Source organism: Tachypleus tridentatus, chromosome 2 (genome assembly GCF_004210375.1).
Source record: "Tachypleus tridentatus isolate NWPU-2018 chromosome 2, ASM421037v1, whole genome shotgun sequence".
Taxonomy (NCBI): Eukaryota; Metazoa; Arthropoda; class Merostomata; order Xiphosura; family Limulidae; genus Tachypleus; species Tachypleus tridentatus.
In genome coordinates, this window is record NC_134826.1 from 40,087,368 (window position 1) to 40,109,621 (window position 22,254).

The window sequence follows — 22,254 nt, forward strand, 5'->3', positions numbered from 1 at the left end:
ATTGTCTGAAGTTTTAACAACCAGTTCAACTAGTATTGTTCGATAACTACCTGTGGATGATGTAAACACGTCAAAATTACTTTAATAATAAACATGTATTGTTTTGGTGTTAATTGTAAAAAATTACAATGATATTAATTTTTATCTTATGACTAGTTAAGTTCCACAAAACCTTATCTCAGGAAAAAAGCTGTGCTTCTGATGTATAAGATATTTCTCTGTTTTCCTGATGCTTTAAGACCAGCCTTTGCCCGACTAAAGGACAAACTGGAAGACCTTGATCCAGGTATTAAATGTGTTTGCATACTGTTCTGCTATTTAATGATGATATTAACAAATTATTAATTTTTTTTAGTAAGTGTACCTAGAACAACAGTGTAATTAATATTTCTAATGATATAAAAAATCTGCTCTACAAATCCTGAGCATAAAAAAAAATTTTCATACAGGTTTGAACTTCTTCACTGCTTATGGGAAATGTTATTTAATGGGATTCTAACACATAAATGAAAATGTATGGAATAAATACTGCTTATATATATATATATATATATGTGTGTGTGTGTGTGTGTGTATTGTTTCTTCAGAGCATGATGAATGTAAACTCCTTACAGCCACAGTAATGAGTGTATTTCCAAATTCCAAAATTATTGTTTTCCAACAGTGAAAAGTAACTTAAAGCACCTTCTTTATCTTGGTTTACTTTAATCTTGAGTTTATTTCATAATCATAGTTTCATGGTCTCACTTGATAAGGTACTTTATGGTGTAACCCCAGTAATAAGAGGGGAGGGCTAAAATATCCATTGAAGATCACCCAAGCATGGAGGTGTAAGAATAGATTATCAGGGCTGGTAAGCCTGAATCTTGTGTTCCTGCTTCTTCTAGATTCCAGGAGATCATGTTTAAAATTCTGTTAGTTCTTCAGTTTGCCAGTAAGCAAGACACTAGACGTATAATAGATGGATACTCTAAGAGGATTTTTTTAATAACTACCTTCCATCTCTCTTCATTCACCGTTGAGATAACTACAGAAGTAGTCGAATTCTGTTGTAGAATATGGATATTTGTAGTTCCCAACTCAAATTTTAGGTCTTCCCATCCATAGTCTAATGAGAGTTAAATTAAAAATGAGAAACTTAATTTTAGGATTGGTTATCATAGCTTAGATGTATAAAAGTTGTTGTATAGATGTAATGGATGTGTTGTGCCTGATTATAGTACTGTAAAATACATAACAAAGAAAATTAAAAAGTAAAAATTTTGATGTTCCACTGTTTTTTTTAGATGTTGTTGAAGATATAATGAAAGCTGTGTTCTTCTGTTAAATAGTTTAATAAAACTTTATCATAAGTTAATTGACATTTCACAGGTGTTCAGTCAGCTGCAGTCAATGTTATCTGCGAACTAGCTCGAAAAAATCCAAAAAATTATTTGTCACTTGCACCAGTTTTCTTTAAGCTCATGACAAGTTCTACAAATAATTGGATGCTTATTAAGATAATCAAACTGGTATGTACAAACTGTTTCTCATTTTTTGTTATTTAAAATGGTGCTTTGTTTTTGTTTTTAACCCTATCAGTCCTGGTTGAGTCAGTTTGAATGAACTTTACAATGTTTCTTAAAATTAAATTTAGGACACATTTTCAAAATAGTTACCAGAGAGTTGTGATGGGGGGGGGGATATTAGCAGTTTTGGTTTAAACTCTGTTACTTTTGCTTTTGAAATCCTATAATGCCTTCTTTGAAACAATGTTTTTATATCAACAACAACAACAAAAATCTCAACTTTCTATTTCTAGAATCTTCTAACTATAAAACCAAATTTTGTCACAATAAAGTTAAATATTTGCATGAATTTATTAAAATAGCACACATGATTCTTGTGTTTGCATATAAGTCACTGACATCTTGCAGCATTAAAACTAACAAAGTTTGAGAAATATTGACCAAATTGTGATGATAATTAGCCACTATTCAAATTGGTTAAGAAACGTACAAACAGGTTGGGGTTATTGAAGCAGAAGACAATATAATACTAGCACAAGTAGGCTGTATCTGAGATTGCCTTGTCTCCTTTGGTGCTTCTACTGAACTGAAACCTGAGACTTTTTCTAACTGACTAACAGTCTGATCAGTTGCAATTGACTTTTGAAGGCAAAATTATCCAAACATCTTAAAGTACAATTGTGCAAAGGATCAATGTTTAGGTAGGCTGTATGTTTTTCATCATTCATCTTGCAGGTGATCACATTTAGTTCATTGGTTTGCAGTTACATAGTGATGGAAAATAGTTTGGTAGGATATGTAAAGGTTTATGCATGAACAACAAACTTAATTTGCTGTGGCATAAACTGATTTCAACTAAATACATGACCAACTTGTACTTGAGTGGTATGGTCTTATAGTTATAAATACCTGTATGTAATATGTAGAAATATTTCATTAAATGACCAACTCATTTGTTAACTAGTCTGACATTTTGATCAGTGGAACATGAATTAAAGTGGCAAGAGTCCAATGTGTACTGATCATCTTATGTGTAAATATTTAATGCTCCAAAATGGCCTTAATATGTAAGAGATCATACAGACCATTCTTGGTTACAGAGGTATAGGTGCCTCCTGGTTCTAATGGGCCTAGACCCTGAATCAGCATACTAATTTGATGTTAATAATTTTTTTTAATATGCTTATTAGAAGAGTTAATTGCTACAACGTAATTGAGACAAATTTGTTTTGGTGAACTAAAATAATGCACCATTTTCTTATTATCTAAGCATAGTTTATCCACTGGCCATTCTCACCAAGGTTTATATTGTGCTCACTTATGTTAATAAAACATTGAGTTATACATTCTAAGTCTTTATGGAAGTGTAACACTTAAAAAATTAGTATACATCATGAAGATTTAGAAACCTGTTATTGGTCTGGAAAAACTTTGAAGGAAAGTTGTGATAAATCAGTTGCAATGGCAAAAAAATGCTCAAGGCATTACAAATGATGAGAATATATGATTCTGGTAAATTATGTGAAGAACTATATGTAAGGAAGAGTGTGACATATTTTGTGTCAGGGTTGAAAAGAAAATCCTATCTCTGCTTCTCTGAAGACTATGAACTTTAAACACTCATCATTAAAGTGTAACACTTGATCTAGTATTACAATATCTAAAGCTTAGGGACCATAATTAAACTTGGGAAAAAATCAAGTTTATTTTACAAGTTATAATAAAAATTGACCAAAGTCCAATACTTACTTATCATTCACATTTTTGTAACATCAAATCATTGCATACAAAAGTTGCAAGAATGAGATCTTTGGAATTTTCAAGAATTTGTTTCATTTTATTCTTTATAAAACATGTTTAAATTTATGTTTTTGCAGAATAATAAAAATGAAATAAATTTTAGAAATTTGTTTTTTATGAGTTGATTATAGTATTGCATTCAAAAAATTTTAGTTGGATAATACTATCAATAGGTTTTTTTTGGTTTTTTTAAACACCTATTAAAGTCAATATATTTATTACTTAATGGAAACTGACAAGCATTTACCTTGGTCAACTGGTGTAGACACCCGGACTGATAAGGTTAACAACTTTTTACTTTGTTTTTATGCCTATTAAAGTCTTGTATCTTTTTACTTAAATACTATCAAGAATAACCTATAAACTTTTCACTTAAAATGTTTAATTGAATGTTTGAAATATATTTATCAAATTAGATTAAAAGTCTTGAGAAATAAATTTACAATACAGTTTTAAAGGAAAAAAATTGCTTTTATTGTTTATTTGGATACTTAAAATAGTTGGGTAAAATAGTTTGTATGAAACATTATCATATAAATACATTTTGTTAGAGAACTCTTGTACAAAAATTACATCTACTGCTGATTTGACTTTAAACTTGAATGTATGAAATTTTTACCTCTTTAAAATCATTCTTGAATACCTTTTTAATATCTTTTCTTATTTCTTAGTGATATGTGCTTTGAAGTATGTTGTACTTTTTGAACTTGTAAATGTTAAATGTTTTCCTAAGTATTTTAAACTTTTGAATCTTCACAGTGTGCGATTTTCTTGTTAGTAAGTCGGATGTTCCAGTAGGTGACTTGTTTGTTATTGGTGTTGTTAAATATTCAAACATTCAGTACATATTAAACAACATACACAAGAAAATAAAGAAATTTCTTTTTTCTTCTATTTTTTAAATATTACCTCTAGGGACCTACTTGGCTGTGGTCCATCTTACTTTGAAGACAGTATTGCAGAAAGTAAAGTAGTAATCAGTCTTTCATAAAGAAAAAAAGTTTTCATAATTTTGTGTGTTTTGTTTTTGTTTGTTTTTTTCATTTAATAAATGTTTTGATTTTGGAAGTATTTCAGTATGCTCTAAATTAAATGTTAGTATTTGTGAATTTTGTAAATTTTTCCAGGCATAACAATACCTACTTAGCTCCTAGATAAAATTGTTTTGAATTAAGTAGTGACAATTTGAACATTCTAACTTCAGTACAGCTGTAGTTTTATGAATTTTTTTACAAAGTTATTGTTTCTCTACCTTGGTTGCCATGGTATAATGTAATTGATAAAATAATAAGAAATTAGTTTTGTGATGTCTCAACAAAATAAGAAGATTGGTAACTAAATCTAATTGTATTAAACATAACAAAAGTTTAACTGAAAGCCCTTAAACAATTATGGGAAAATAATAATTTGGTAATGCTGTTGTAGTTATGAATTATTGTGATTATTTAGTAAAATGAATTAATTACTGATTGATGAAGAGTACAAAAAACTTTTAATTAACAATCTGACTAAAACAAGAAACTGATTTTAATTAACAATCTGACTAAAACAAGAAACTGAATCACTTTTTATTTAAAAATAAAACTATTCTCTTTATAATTTCTTAATCTAGTGTTGCAACAACAGTTTACATTTATGGGTTGCCTAAGATACCTAAACAATAAATCTATTGTATTTACTGGTGGAGCATTTATTTATAACTTGGGTAAAATTTTAGACTTGATGTTGAGACCTTAAGCATTACAGAGGAGGAATGTATTGTTGAAAAAAAATAAAGAACATTTTACTAAGTTATTAGGTACATTCACTCCTTGTTTTTTTTAGTTGTTTTATTATTTATGCAAGTACGAATTGATTGTACTCTGTATGTTATACAACATGAAAATCCAAGAACACAACTTTTCTTCAGAATTTATAAAATAAATGTTAATTTTAATAACAGCACAAACTATATATGAAACTAATGAGGAATTTTATATTCACATTGAAGGAATAAGTATGGGCAGTCCATTATCATTTGTTCTACTAAAATATTTAGGTACATGCTTGATTATAAAGTTAAAAGTATGGTTAATCTAAGATTATATTATATTTGTCAGATATGTTAATACATTTACTAGTTTTATTTCTGGACAAGTGGTTGAAAAGCTTTTAGTTAGCATTTTTAAATTCACTACATCACAATATTAAATTGAACAGTGAGAATGAGTTATCTTTTCTCATTGTTATGGTTAGTAGGGCTAATAATGGTTTAAAATGAAGGTAAGAAAAGAAAGTCATACTGGTTTGTACTTGAATTGGTTACCACCTCATCACAAAAACTAAGGCTTTATTGGCCATTGCAAACCCAATTGCAGTTCAAAAGAAGGAAACATTATTTGGAAAAGTATTGGTAAAAAGGAATGGCTATCCTGTTAGTGTAGTTAACTGGAATGATTTGGTGTGTTGTTTGATTCGTTATATATCTAGCTTATTAGATATGATAAGACTGAAAAGAAAAAAAGGTCTGTGCATTTTCAGATAACATAAATTATTTTTATAAAAAGTTGAATATAATTTTGAAAAATGGAATCAAACCAACTTCTGGTTTTAAAAAATAATGTAAAATGTACAGACTGTTATAATCTAAATAGAGGAGATTGGTAGGAATTTAAGTACCCAGAGTAACAGAACATGGGCATACTCCATCTTTTGTCTTCCAGCATTTTAAAGAAACAAAGCATAGTAGTGAGAATACAATAAAAATTTATTGAGAACCTAATATGAATAAATATAAAATAAATGTCATTTCAACAAAAAAAAAAAAAAGCTGATTAAATGAAACACAAATAGGCTTATACAAAGCTCAGGGTTATGTTTCTGGTGTTACCATTTGGATTTATTTAATTATATACAATTGTGCTGAGTAACTGATGATGCTATGTTAGTGGCACAACATTGTTTTTAAATGGTACATGTTTTCTCTCCCATTTTAGTTGTTTTTTTAACTTTAAAACAAAAAAGATATTTTTGAACAACTTCTACCACAATCATAATGCTGCTTTTTCTATTTAATGGAACAAGAGGAGGTTTAGTTAGATCATTTCACTCTCAGTCAAGTAAAGTTTTGTTTCACTAACAAGGCTGGTGCCATATTTTGTTAGGCTTTATGAGCCTAAGTAATGGCTTGAACAGGTAAAGAAATATACAAATATATAAAATGTGTCTAAAGCATATGACATACATCAAATTAACTCCTGGTGAAATATGCAAGGATAAGTATTTTTGTTGTATGCCAGTAATCATAAACACAATAAAACTGTGTGCAGTGTTTTTTTTCCAAGGAAAACTAAGAAAGCTTTGTTTCCTGAAATGAAAATTTTGTGAAGTTTTAGAAAATTTCTAAAGACATAAGAGTCAGTGATTGAAATTTACATCTGAGTAAATAAATTTTGAATGTTACATAAATGAAACATCACAATAAAATCTAGTTTGACTTTTTAAAGTTGTAACTTTATATATGTAAGATAATATTTTGCAGAAACTAAATGATCTGTAAAAAGTTGATCTAAACCTTTAAAAAATTTCATTCAGTAATTTTTTTCTGTTTTGAATTGCAGTAGAATACTGTACAACAGGTGCACCAAACTGATAATACTGGGTGTTTAAAAGAGCTAAGCCTAATGGCAGCTGCACTTGAATGGTCAAAATGTTGTCTTAATAGAATTTGTAAAGAGGCTTAGGCATAGATTACCCATTGCATTTGTTATGATTTTGGAATTAGTTACTTCTAGGCTTCAAATAATATTTTGACAGTACAGTTGCACTGTGCAGTAAGTCACTTCAATGTGCATTCCAGTTTTTCAAGTACACCATGGCAGAATTCTGTAATGATGGTTCTAATAATTGTTTAGAAATTGCATATACACAACATAAAATCTAGTTATATTTAAGCTAGCTTTTATTTGTATTTAGTTATGGCAAGCCTTTTTTTTCAAAATCCCAGGCAGCAATTCTCATATTCATTCACTTCAAACTAGCATAAAATACCTACACTCTGCTGTGAGATTCTAAGGTCCCCCCATGATTCACAGAGGGCATTAATTATTTCTTTAGCTACCCCAATGTACCAATTTTTTGTTTTGTCAGTTACAATTTTCCAAGCTTAATTTATTTGAAATATTTTTAAAAGCAAAGTTTTATTTTAGCTTTTAATTCAGATTCATTTTTCTTCCTTGGATATTTTATTTGAATTATTTTAATTGTATAGTATTCTCTAATTCAAAGTTTAATTCTTGTCATTTGTTGCCATTTCCCATACTTAGTTCAGTGCAACTTTTAAAATTCTGATTTTTTTCTTCCCACATTTGTGTAGAAAAACAATATTTGGCAGAAAACCTCCACGTACTGTTCATTCAATAAGTGACAGATAAAAAAAGAATGATATTTTTGTTTAGACTTCAAGAAGCAGAATTATGGGGCAAAAAATTGGCCAAAATGTTTGAGTCAAATCCAAAAATAATAGCTAAGTGCACACACTCCAGATTCCTTTAGTGTGCATGCAAATTTTCAGATCTCTAGGTTTCTTCTTGAAGCTGTGGCAGTCTCGCACACATTGGTTCTTATATTATTATAGATGAAAATAATTGGCCTCTAGCAAAAAATATTGCATTTCCTACCATAGTATTACAAATAGATCATCTGTTTTTATGTGAATAAATGTGCTATTTTGACTGAGTAACAGTAATTAAAGTGAATAATGTGTTATGTAAGATACTGTAGATTACAGATGTTTTCCTGGGTTTGATTATTTAGTAAGAAATAAAGGTTGTAAGCAAGTTAATTAAAATATGGTTTATATTTTACCTTTTGGAACATCAGGCTATGGAAAACAGCAACTGGTCTGATTGGAGTTGAGACCATCTTTAAAATCGCACACTGTTTATTGCCTTTCTACTTTTGATTACCTTTAAGATTTACTGTTAAACCCTAATTAGTTATTTATTTTACTCCATAACTTGTTCTTTTTTTTATCCTTTTTGGTGTACTAGAACATGTATCTAGTGTATTGTTTAGTCGATCTGTGATGGTGTGCATGAGAAGCTTGTATAACTCTTGTCTTTTTTGTGCTTATGAGATATCTGTCCTATTCTGTAACCACTCTACTGTCGCTTCCAGTTTGGTGTACTGACCCATGTTGAACCCAGGTTGGGTCGAAAGTTGAGTCAACCACTCATTAATATTATTCGCAGGTAATCATTTTGTTTTAACCAGCATCTTAGAAGATTCCAGTTAATAATGCTTGAGGTTTTTGTCACATCCCCTTTGTTTTTTGTTATCAGTTTTCTGCTTGTTATTCTCCAGCCCTATTTCAGAAATTTTGTAAGTCCAATACTTCCTGCATAAAGTACATATGCTGTAATCTTTACTCCTGCATGCTAGTACTTTAATATGAATCCCAGGTGTTTGTTAAAATGCTTGTATAGTAGATTGGTAGATATTATTCAGTGATTTTTAAAACATCACCTTTGTTATGAAACTTGAACAGGTAAGTAGACATTGGATTAAAAAGTAGTAGTTTATCTTCATACTTCAGTAAACAATAATGTCAACTTGTAAATCAATCATGCATGCCATGACACTTAACACATTTGCTCCCTGGTCACTAATGCATGATTGGCATGGTTTTACATGTACGAGTGATTCACAATACTTTAAATTTGTAAGGGACTGAGACTAATTCATAAGGCTCATCCTTGAGGTTTTGTTATGTTTTATAAAGTAACCATTAGGAATAAAAAACATTTACTTGTATACACAAATGATTGTGTGTACTACAAAACAAACATTTGAATTTAAAATCCTTATCAAGAATTTCTTTTTTCTCATTTGCATTATTTATTGAAGAACTAAACATATCTTGTTAGAACAAAAACAATCCAATAGGCATGGTCCTGGAAGTAAATGAACTTTCATAGATCCACGTCATTTGAGTTCTCAAATTAACAAAACCTATATTTATACTTAATCATCTTAAATCTTGCAGAAAAAATTACATATTTGTTATAAAATATGAAGCTAGGCCAAAGTAGAATTCAAGAAATATGACCATGGGAGTGAAAGTGTTAACATAAGGAGTAAAAGTATTGCTTTATGAACTATCTTTGAGAGAAGCAGTTTAGACACAAACACAGACATTTTATCAGAAACACTGTTATTGGTTGCTGTAGCTTAAATGTACCCATGATTGGTTGAGCATCATTTTGAAAATTATTATTTTGGTTTTTGGTTTTTGTAATTAACACTTCGAATCTTGAATTGAATACTTACATTCTGAGGGAAAAGCAGTTCTTTGTGTTTTAATACTTTTGTTTTCATATACCAGACTTGGATAGTTATGCTGACTGAAAGACAGTCATTTTTTAATGTGTAGATACCATCCCCTGCTCTCATCCTTTATACCCCTGTTTTTTTCTCTCATAGTCTGCTTGCAACTGAATTTTTATTAGCAAATATTGTCATCTACTTAACAGATTATATATGAATGTATTTCATTAATGTCAGTATTATAAATTATTTAAGTAAAAAGCTAGTATGCTATTCAGGTTAACAAATTCACCAGAGAAACTGGACCTGCTGAATATGAGACATTTTTAGTATACATTAAATTATTTGTTTTGTTTTAGTAATATTCTATATACTATTTTTGGTGTTACAAAACAGGCAGACTGTGGTGAAAAAACAGGGTTTAATACCTACGAAGGTTTCTCTGTATACTATAGACACACGTTTGAACAACACTTTATTTTTCAGTTTGGTGCTCTGACCCCACTAGAACCTAGGCTGGGTAAAAAGTTGATAGAACCCCTCACTAATTTAATTCACAGGTAATACTGTTTGTGTTTGAATTAGCCTATTTGATTTTGCATCCATATTTTCCATGTTTTATAGTTTGTTTCTGGTTTAATAAGTTTTATAGAAAGAAAAAGTAAATTTGTATACATTAAACCAAGTATAATTTTTTTTAATCTTTCATAGTATAATTTATTTATTTTAGCAGTACTGATTTAACCCTTTTACCACAGTAATATGAAAGAGGTACAGATTTTTGGGTTAGGACTATACTCAATTCTGTGTTAGAACCTCAAGGACAATTAAATGATTATTTATGGCATTGAAATTTTTTGATCTAAAATTCTTTGTCATGTCAAAGTGTTTCTGAAGTACTTTGTTTCACATGAAACTTTACAATAAATTGTGTTTTTAGAGTAACAGATATCTGAGAACAAACTTGGAAACCTACTAATCTGAGCATTGGAAGGTAGACCTTTTTCCCTGAATGGGGAAGATCTACTTTCAAAACCACTTGGATTAAAGGATTTCTTGTTTTGTTATTTATTATTTATCTAATTGTAATTCTTCATGATTTCTTGGTGTCATTTATATTTGAGAAAATATTTCAAACATATTTTTACCTTACAGGTTTGAGCAGCTATATGTTTTATTTGCTGATTTGTATCAGATTTTGTTAAACTGAGAAATTAAGAAAAAGTTTGTTTTTTGGGGATTTTTCTGAGTACTTAATTGTTTTTTTTGTTAATGAGTTTTTATTGTATATTAGTTCAAGTTGTTAAAAAGTGCCTTACTTTTAGTATTAGTGGGCTAACCATTTAGCTCAGTTCATAAACTAACTGCCTGGTGTCCAAAAGAAGGTCCAGGCTCATTCTCCAATTTAGGAGATATAAATTATAGTTTAAAACTTTTTTTTTTGTATTTCAAACCACTTCATAACTAATGTGTATTTACTGATTTGATCTGGTATGTGTAGCTTTTGAATGGTTAGTTTGGAAACTGGTCTTCAGATCTCTACATATAAATTACTATTTATCTCACTGAGATGATGTACTTGTCCATCATGGTGTGAACCTGCAATGTTTTTGGAACGTTGCATTCATTTATAAAGATATGAATGAAAATTGGCAGTGTGGCAGAAACGAAGATGAGCTCTCTTGTGACATTGCTATACTTAAATCCAGAAATAAATAAATGGTGAAATTTTAGATAGATTGTTGACTTATTCTGTACTTCATTGAATTAAGATGTTTTTTTATCCAAGTGTCCCCTGCTGGGACAGTGGTAAGTCTTCAGATTTACAATGCTAAAATCAGGGATTCGATTCCCCTTGGTGGACTCATCAGATAGCCCAGTGTGGCTTTGCTTTAAGAAACACACATCCTTGGTGGAAGATATTTTTCTCTATATGGATTAAAATGAAACTTCATGATGTCATTTTCTTAACTTTGCAAATACGATTTTAGTGTAAAAGTAGTTTGTTGTATTCAAGTTTAACTTTTCATTTAAAATAATCTTTAGAAATTCCTTTTAGTAAATTTTTGTCCTCTGCAGTGTTTTTAGTTATGCATATATATTTATCTGCACAAGTGCACATGCAACTAATTTTGAATTCAGAAAAGGAAAAAAAGCTTGGGCCCAGTATGTTCTCATAATTGGCTGATTGGATTGAATCTTAGGAGTAATGATCAAATAAATAATTCAATTAGAGCCAGCAGAGAGTTGGTGGAGATTGTTGGTTAGTTGCTTTTACTCCAGGGCTGGATTGTTAATTGATTACTTTGAATAATGTCGTGAAAATTCAACAATCAGAATTATAATCAAATTTGTCTATATTGCAAAAATAATTTGGCATTTGGAATTACAATCAAATTTACTGATGTCAAGAAGATAGTAAATTAATCAGAATTAGTGTTTCTGGTTATTACTGTTTTTTTTTATTTCAACTACCTGAGGACTGATATACTGCTATTATGATTTTTTTTAATACTTCAATTTGTGAAATGCTTCATGAGTACTTGGTAATAATCTAATAATTGGAACTTGTGTTTTTGAATGATACTGTTTTGTATTATTCCAACCATCCAAGTCTTATGAGAATAATTGATTATTTGAAAGTCATCAATTAATTTAAGAGTACGATTAACCATTTAGTAAATTCCACTCATTGCCTAACTACTTCCCACTTGTATATCAGTTCAAAATTAGGGATAGCTAGTGAAATAGTCCTTGTATAGCTTTAGAAAATTCTGATATTATCAGTTGGTGATATTTAAAAGTCAAAATTAGTTGACATTATGAATAACAAGCTTTAAGAACATTGTGAGTTAAAAGCAGTTATGAAGAGAAATGGCCTTGCATGGTCAGGTGGTTAAGGTGATTAACTCATCTGAGGGTTGTGGGTGCGAATCCCTGTCACACTAAACGTATGTCATGATCAATCTCATTACTCATTGGTAAGAAAGTCACCCAAGAGTTGGCAGAGGGTAATGATGACTAGCTGTCTTATGTTACTAAACTAGGGATGGCTAGCACATATTGCCCTTGTATAGCCTGGCACAAAATTTCATCAGCAAATAATAACAAAAAATATCCTTACATAAGGTCCCCAACATGTGAAACAATGGGTGTGTGTTGAAGATGCATCATTCATTGGGAAATTTTGTTTGTAAATGAAATTTTTTTTACTTTTTCCCACAGTAACATGGAAATATATCTTGAAACACAATGCTTTTCACAACCATGAATGACTGATAGGATTTCATTGTCGGTGGTTTTAAAATTTGGTGTTCAATTCTGTTCTTTTATTCCATTTGATTCTTCTATTTTAAACTTGGATGGCCAAACAAAATATTGTGAAGTCAAAACTAGATGGAATACAATAACAGTCATGGACTAGTGAACTAGTCATGACTGGATAATTGCCATCATCAGAACGTCAACCAGTAACTGTGTGATCCAACTTAAGTTTGTGTGCTGAAAGCAAGCACAGCTGAAGCCTGATTTGTTCAGGATCTAGAGAAACTGTTGAGACAAATAAGATGCTTGAAGTTGAAATGTGCTATATGTATAGCGTTTCAGTAGATGTTTGTTATCACAGTGAATCCATATTTAAGAAGGAATGGATAAGTATGTGGCACTAATTTATTCTGAATTATTCATGGTTTTTAAAATAATTAAGAAGCACTATTGCTTGATTTACCATGCATGCTGAATAATTCAGTAATGCTGGGTAGGGGCAATTGCAGTGAATAAGACAAGGCATTGTATAGTGGTGGAGTTCATATTATGTGTGATGTTTTTAGTTGTGTTTAACTCACTGCTGTAAACCTATATAAGATTTTGTTTGCTCTTTTTCTTAATTACTACTGAAGAGTAGAATTCTCCAAAATCAGTGCAACTTCATGTCAAGTGTTAAAACATGATAGATTAGGCTTCATATTTATTACTGAGCTTAGTACATGGAGATGGACCAGGGAATAAAATGGTTACTGCATAATACATATTGCTCATAACAGCCTTGTAACAACCTAAGAAATTTTTATAAACACCTAACACAGGTGTTTGAGTTAAGACCTTCAGTTTAGTCAAAAAAACATCCCTAAATTAGAGTAGCATAATAACCAAAATGTTTGGCTGATTATTCTGATTCCAACATCAGAAAGGCTACCTCAACACAGCTTGAAGTTGTTGAGATGATATGCTTACCAAAATATTGCATTTTATTTAACATGGAGGAGTGTGGAAGCAGTATAGTATTTCTATAACTTAGGATATAATGTCCATCAAAACAACTCATCATGCCAGGCCACAACTGCTGCCTCCATGGTGACTGCCATTTATTTAAAAAAGAGGTGGGGAGATGTAATTTTTTTTCTAAGGATAATGTAGGTATTTCAATGCCAACAAAGTACAGAAATGAGTTAGGGATGAATACACAAAACCATACAAAAGTCCCTACATAAGTAGCCATTGAGTCAATGTTATAAGTTTATGGGAATTAGTCATTGCAAGACTATAGCATTATTTAAATTAAATACTTTCATTGAAACTTGAATTCATGTGAGTGAAAGTAATTCAACATTTTGCTGTAGATGAAAGGTTCTTGGAAAGATGTGGCTACTAATGTAGGAATTGTGGTATGGTTTTTCTTGGAAAGATATGGCTGCTAATGTAGGAATTGTGGTATGGTTTTTCTTGGAAAGATGTGGCTACTAATGTAGGAATTGTGATATGGTTTTTCTTGGAAAGATGTGGCTACTAATGTAGGAATTGTGATATGGTTTTTCTTGGAAAGATGTGGCTACTAATGTAGGGATTGTGGTATGGTTTTTCTTGGAAAAATGTGGCTACTAATGTAGGGATTGTGGTATGGTTTTTCTTGGAAAGATGTGGCTACTAATGTAGGGATTGTGGTATGGTTACCTACCATGTTTCTTGTTTTTCTGGCATTGTCATCCCTACATCAGCAGTTTTTGTTGTTTAGAGGTAAGTGGTTCATTTGCTAACCATACAGATGATTCTGTAAACATTTTAATATCATTACAACAGAAACTCTAGTGATAACTTTTAATTTCAGTTGATAGATTATCAAATAATTTGTTTCAATATGGAAATTTTAAACAGCCTCAAATAACAAAAAAACGTTGTTACCATTATAAATTTTTAACCTGTGAAATTTGTAAAGTAGTCAAACTGTCTTTTTATTTTAGGTGTCTATAAATCTTGCTCTAATAGAACTTAGGTGTGTTTGTTTTAATTTAAATCAAAAACATCATTATCACTAAAATTACTTTGTTTTGTTTCAGATATTTCTCATATTAACATGTAGCACTCAATGCATAATATTGCCACAAGTAACCAGTGAAAATTTACGTAATGTTTTTATAAAAATATGTGATGAGGAACAATGTTGTGACACTTATTTTGAATTTTTGTTAAATTACCTTAATTTGGGTATTTTTCACGTGTTTAAGTTGCAATACATGTGTAGTTGAAGTAGTACTGGATGTATGTATGATATAAATATCCAGTACATTGTAATGAATTTCTGTATTTGCTCCTTTTAATTATAACACATTGTTAATTTTTAACCTGAACATGTTTCACAACACACACACATATATATATATATATATATATATATATATGTATGTATGTGTGTGTGTAGTAGTAGTAGTAGTAGTAATGCATAACATTGCTACCAATAGCCAATAAATTTTACTTTAATAATGTGTATTTTTTATTTTTTTTTAAATGTATTCCAAACAATGAGTTAGTGCTTTGGTTTTAAATATATCTTTGGCCTGATGTGGTAGCTTTAAACCAATTTATTGTGAAATCTTAAAAGTACTTTTATCAACTGGTTAAAGTTTTCTGTTTATCAAAAACTATTATTTCAGACATTTAACTGATTGTTTAAAAAAAAAAGCACAAAGGTTGGTTTAAATAGATAAAATGTTTGACCATTAATAAGGAAAGAGTATCGAGATACATTTGTTGGAATTATTATAGCAAGAGTGTATGGCATTAAACTTCTGGTTTTAATAAATTAATTATCAATCTTTCAGCACATCAGCCATGTCTCTTCTTTACGAATGCATCAATACAGTAATAGCAGGTAAGCATTTGTAAACTCATATTTTAAATAAAAGGTTTATTTCGAAAGTAATTGTAGAAGGTCATGACAGTATTTCAAATGACGCAGGCTATATAATTTTGCGTGTGTAATCTTAAAGTTTAATTGTATCAAAATAGTTTTATATTTTCATTGAAACAAATATTTTTTATAATTTGGGAAAAGTAAAAAATATTGAGTACAAATAGATAAGATAATACATCAGTTCTTGTAATGGATCATCTTGAAAAAGATAATTTAAGGCATTCTTTTCTCTTAAAAATGTTAAGTAAACAATATTGACTAACCATAATCTTAACTAATAGGAGTTTGAGTGAGTGGTGTTTGGTAGTTTGTGTGTCAGAAAAACTCATTATTAGTTAAAAGTATGTTTGTCATCATCGCATTAACCTTATTGTCATGGGTTAAAGTGTAAAGCCACATTTGTTGAGATGCATTCAAATTTTTATAGAACTACTATTTTATAAATATATGTCAATAAGTTTGGTATCAAACTGTGGATTATAATTAAGATTTTAGTATCAGATGAAAGTAAATTTCTTAAAGTAATTATTAAGAAAAACAACTAAAATACTGAATTTTTTTGTCATATGGTATGTTTAATGCAACATTTTGTTCAAATTAGATGTTCTGATGTCCAAATATAAAGACTATAGCATCTTATGAATTAGGAACTCAAATTATCTATATGAAAGCTAGAATATAAAATGGGAACCTCTTGTCTTTTTTATTTGCTGAGACATTGCAACATTTACTGACTCAAACAGTGGTCATTCCCACCTCTTTCTATTGCTTGGAATGCTTATGTATATTTCTGTTTCTGATGTGTGAATAACCAGTCAGAAGTTCAGAATGTCCCCCTATTGGCTTTCTCAGCATTTTTCAAATATATAGATATTGAGCTTTCTTTTTTTATATGAAATTCCAACTGGTAAGACTTTAGTAGACTCAAGATTTCATACATTTTAGACCTAAATACAGTTTAGTTGCTAGGTTTGATAAATTATAGTGCAATTCTATGGTATTGATTTAATGATTTATAGTTTTTGGTTATTTCAAATGTGTGTGTCTATACATATAAAACCTGAAAAATTATTTAATTTTATGTCCTTCACATGCAAATTTGATAAGGATTAGCAACCTCCAGCAAACAAATATGAAGTTTATAACTGGAAGAGATAATTTTGCTATATTTTTTTATTTACTGTTCTGTGTTTCAAGAAAAATGTGGGAAATTTAAGAACTTGTTTGTAAATAGTATATAATGTATTAAAACTGAAATGTAACTACATTTTTATGGTGGTTAAGAGGTCAGTCAACACCACAGACCCTGTATAGAATTAGGGTAAAGAAATTAACAGACAAAATATAAAACTTTACTGAAAACAAACCATTGAAATGTACTTAGTAGGTTGTAAAGTTTGCACAGATGATACTTTGAGACAATTTTTTCTAATGAGACCATTAAAATTGCACTTAGAGTAGTAACAAAACAGACTCAATATATTCACAAACAAATATTCATAACACAAAATTTAAAAACAACAACAGAAAATGACTTGTAATGCTTATTAAAAGTACACCAAATTTTGTGAAAGTACACATACTGCATTAGGTTTATTGGGCAGTAAATGTATATTCTAATGGTGTAAGTGTCCCTTATAGTTTTGTAATGCAGTGTTTTATGAGTGTCACTAAAGCAAGCCTAACTCTATAAGATGTGAACATTATACTTTTGTATGAAATCCTAATTATATAAATCTTTGTAGAAAAAGTAGGACTTTAAAATCATCATTACAGAACTTATCTTCATTTGTATTCATACCATAATGATTGACATCACTATCTTGCATATTACATATCCTAAAGATACAATACAGGAAGGCCTAGTATCTCTTGGTGGTTAAGGCACTTGGTTTGAAATCTGCATGTCTTGGGTTTGAATCCTGTTACCTGATGTACCCTTTTAATTATGGAGGTGTAATAATGGTCAGTCCCACGATTTGACAAGTGTAACCCAAGTGTAATTAGCCCTTAAATAGTGGGAATGTTGTAGGTAGCAGCATCAGTTGATGATGGCTACCATTTAAAGGTTAACTGCATTCCCTCTAGTCTTGCACTTGTGAACTAGGAATGGCTAGTGCAGATAGCCCTCAATTAATTGACATTGCACAAAAGTTGATAGAAGTTTCAAGCTTTCATTCTGAACAATGGCAAGAAAGATCATTATAGGTCCAGCACTATTTTTGTTGGTCTTAGCAAGGTTTTAGTCTGCTGATCCCTTCCAATTCTAATTTTCAGTTGTGCAACAAAACAGTTAAATTGATTTATTTATTAAAGTCTGTGGAAATATTGCAATAAGAGTTAACATGTGACCACCATGCCAGTTAAAAATCTGAGGCAAAATCACACGCTTTGATTTGTGTGATTATGCAGTTGTATATTCAATAGAAACTCTGGCCAGTCTGACTAGGCTTATTTTGCCATGCTTGATCTTAGAAAAGTTTTAATCATTTTGAATTTGGAAAAACTTTCACTATTAGCAGTGGTGATGGGCAAAGTTAGCAAGTGTAACAATAGTGTTGGGAAATGATGATATTAATGTGATCTGACATGCACATTCTCATGCACTTTTTGGAGTAATTTAGTCACTCTTCTTGAGATGGCCTACAGTTCACCACACAGTTCTGTTGCATTGGTTTTAGTTACTAATAAAATCTTTAATGTAATACAAGAAATAGCACAAAGAGATTTTTTCATGCAGTTATAAAATCTTTCCACATATTCAGTGATTGTGCTGACAGTTTTGTTGAATTTTAAAGTCTATGTTGGAAGTGACTGTTCTTGCTTTTGAACTCCTGCAGTGGAAGCACCAGTGTTTCAGATTTCTCACAGTTTATGTTGGATTGTACAGAAGTTAATAATTCTAATTTCATTTTGCATACTGCTCATTGACTACTTAATGAAGAACTGAGAAGAACTTAGTATTATTTCCCAGCAAGGAATGGAAGCAGAAAAGTAGCATCACTTCCTTTGTGCACCTGTTAGCTGCACCATTCAACATAAAATTTATTAACTGTATATTGAATGGGAGAACAAAAGCTTTTGAATTTTGGGTCTAGTTAATTTCTTGCCATTGTTTTTGCCTTTTTTTTGGCTCCATTGTTATATCCCTGGTATTATATGCCAACTCAGAGTTGTGCCATTTTTCTTAATTTGCTCAGAATGACTTCGTTAATTCTTTGGTTTTTCAGTGACATATATCTAAGCAAATGGTTATGCCACTCTTCTTCAGTGATACATTTCTCAGTAGCTGTGACAAACCATTGCTCCTGTAGGTTTATGTGTGGCAAACAGTCAAACACAATCAAGTTATAATTTGGAATTTCTAAGTCTTGTTAGATAGCAGTTCGTTCACCTAATTCTAGATTCCTCCCCCCCTGATAACGATTGAAGATTATTAGCATGGTAATTATTTTAAAATATATTATTTTGGCAAACTAAGGATTACTATATCTTTAACATATTTTGGGAAATACCTATTTCTAAGTATGGAAAGTTTGTATAAAGTCAATTTTTCTCAAGGAACACCTTCCAAGAACTTTTAAATGTTGCAGATAGAAATTACATGTGCATTACATCTTATACTAATAATATTAAAATTTAAAGCTTAAATATTCATTGCTTCCTGATATGACTAATATTTTTGAAAGTTCTATGTGAAATAGTTTAAAGAATCACATTTTAAGTGTATAAACACCATATGCTTAATATTTATATTAATACATTTTAATGTTTTGCTTGGATTTATTAATTTTCAAATAGTTATGCTTATATGGATTGTTATATAAAATTGACTCCCTTTTTTGTCTATTTTTCTCTGTTCATATCTGACAAGTAATGTCACTTTTCATGATTAATAGCAACTAGAAACATGTATACAACATAACTATTTAGCATTTATATTACATTAGCATAAGGCACAATTTTTTTTTCATCAATGTGATGAACAAGTACATTGATCTTAATTTATGTTTAGTCAGGAACCTATTTAACTGAGCAATTAATCTAAAAAATACAATAACAGCAACTTTTATTGTACAAGTTGGTGATAATATGTTTTGGACAGTATTTTCATGTAGACAATAACTGTTTCATTTTATGTGCAGAAAGGGTGTTAAATGATCCACTTTAGTAATTACAGAATGTTCATTTTATAACTTAATTTTTTTTAATTCAAAAACAATTGACTTTTACTTTTATTATGTATGGTATGCAGGTAACAAGACATTTTTGAGTGTATTAAGATTTAATCTTTTAAGATAGATCAACAAACTTGAAAAATATCAGTAATGCATTGTCATTTAATTTGTTGTGGTTTTCTTAAATATAAAATTTACAACTGTAGAATAAGCCATTCCTTTGTTAAGAATTTAAATTTTGTGTTATAACATGGTAAATATTTCAAAGAAAGTGTTTACGATGAGAGCTTTTTTTTTTACTATTTTATATACAATTTGTTAATTTTACTTTGATCACAGAGTCCAAGGGCTAGCATTCTGAAATTATGTCTTTTTCTCTATACTTACAGTTTTAATTTCTATATCTTCAGGCATGCCCAACCACAGTGCATCAATTCAGGTACTCATCGATTACTCACAGTTGATTATCTGTCTTTGCAAGTCTGGTGTGATGATGCAGTTTCTCTACTGCTGTAGCTGCCATCTCTTCTGATGTCCAATAGCAGCATGCTTTGTTAAATTTTTCCTGTTCTTTTCTGCTTGCTGTCTGTTTGTTAACAGTATTTATTTTATAATTTTATTTTGTTTTCATTTAATTATAGTAGTGTTTAAATTCAATAATTTTGGTTTTGATAATTTAAATAGTTTGTTAGTTAATGCATGCAACATCTAAATTAGTTTCCCAATTTATGTTGATTAAGTGAAAACTGGTTGATATGTTGAGTAAAGCAGTGATGTCAATTTTGTAAATTATCTTTCAAAATTTCTTTTTGTAATTCATTTTAAGATGAATCACAAAAATAACATTTCACATAATTAAAAGTGTATAATTCTAAAGTGTTTGCACATGTATATATAATTTTTTAGATGTATGTATTTGGTGGCTCATTCAGCTTTGATTAGTACTTTTTGTGCAGCCAATTGAACATATTTCACCAGCTTATTGACATGTAATTGTACCAGTTCTTATTGATATTTATGAATGTAATGGGATATTTTATTAAGACTTCTTTCAAAGTAGTTTATAAACAAAATGAAAAACTACCAGTTAAATTGTTATTAGCAAACTGAAAATAATCTTTGATATTTACAGGAGAACATCAGATATAGTACTCAGTTCTGTTCATCTGATGGCTGTATTATGAAGCCTTAAATTTGTATGTTATTAAAGCAATAGTCACAGCAGCTATTTCTTTTGCTTTTGTACTTTACATTCTGAACTAAAAATTCAGATAATTTTCATTGCACCTGACAAAGGCAAAGAAAACCTCTTTGAAAATGCTTATTGTATCAGGCAACAATAACAACAGTTTTCTCTCCTACTAGGACAAATACAAAAGTTTCTGGATAATTTGATACTGCTTCTAAAAATTGTTGAAAATTACATTCCACCTCTAATTTTGAAGTTATGATGTATTTATTCGACATGTTCTTATATTATGAAAATAAGTTGTGAAACAAAACATTTAACTCTTCTTCCACGATCAGATGAGGTAGTTTGTGTTGAAGTGGTGCAGGAGTAGAAGTACCTGATGAAGAAATTCATTGTCCTCCTTGCAAGATAACTCTTCTGTTTCCCAGTTGACTGAGGGCCCAGCTTGGCCAGGTGGATACACAATTCATAATCTAAAAGTTGCTGGTTCAAATTCTGATCACACCAAACATGCTTGTCCTTTCAGCATTGGAGGCATTATAATGTGATGATCAATCCCAATATTTGTTGGTAAAAGAGCAGTGCAAAAGTTGGCAGTAGGTGGTGTTGACTAGCTGCCTTTCCTCTAGTCTTACACTGCTAAATTAGTAACACCTAGTGCAGATAGCCCTCATGTAGCTTTGTGCAAAATTCAAAAACAAACCAAACTCAATCTGCTGGTGGATGTTGTACTGGAAGACCATCCCCATGAGGTACTAGTTTCATTGCAGATACAATATCTGGATACTTAATGCATTGTGTAATTTTGTCTGAATATCCAGAAACATTAGTCATTTTAAAAAACAAAAAAGTCAGTGAAATGATCTTTGGGTTTGTGACACATCCTGGGAACTCCAAAAGGCATACTTCTCTTTTTACCTCAACCACTGTGTTAAGCCAGATGTGGAAACTGTGCAACACACCTGAAGCCCAGTGTTTTTCTTGTTCACCAATTTTACACCCAGAACACTGGTAGTAGGCTACATTCACCCTGTATATGTGATCTTTTTGTAATATATTTTCTAAGAGTGTAGTAGAAACTGT

At 30.2% G+C, this 22,254-nt stretch overlaps 1 protein-coding gene across 2 annotated transcripts in view; it reads left to right on the forward strand.

The window, feature by feature from the left end:
* g (adaptor-related protein complex 3, delta 1 subunit-like garnet) overlaps positions 1-22,254 on the forward strand; it is an 88,599-nt gene that overhangs the window by 22,647 nt on the left and 43,698 nt on the right. Inside the window, exons 6-10 of one of the 2 annotated variants that reach the window (XM_076484769.1) lie at positions 157-286; positions 1,372-1,511; positions 10,101-10,174; positions 15,710-15,759; positions 20,369-20,418. In XM_076484769.1, coding sequence (XP_076340884.1) covers positions 157-286; positions 1,372-1,511; positions 10,101-10,174; positions 15,710-15,759; positions 20,369-20,418 — 444 coding nt within the window. The remainder of the gene's footprint in view (positions 1-156; positions 287-1,371; positions 1,512-10,100; positions 10,175-15,709; positions 15,760-20,368; positions 20,419-22,254) is intronic. The other variant, XM_076484770.1, reaches the window with a different exon arrangement.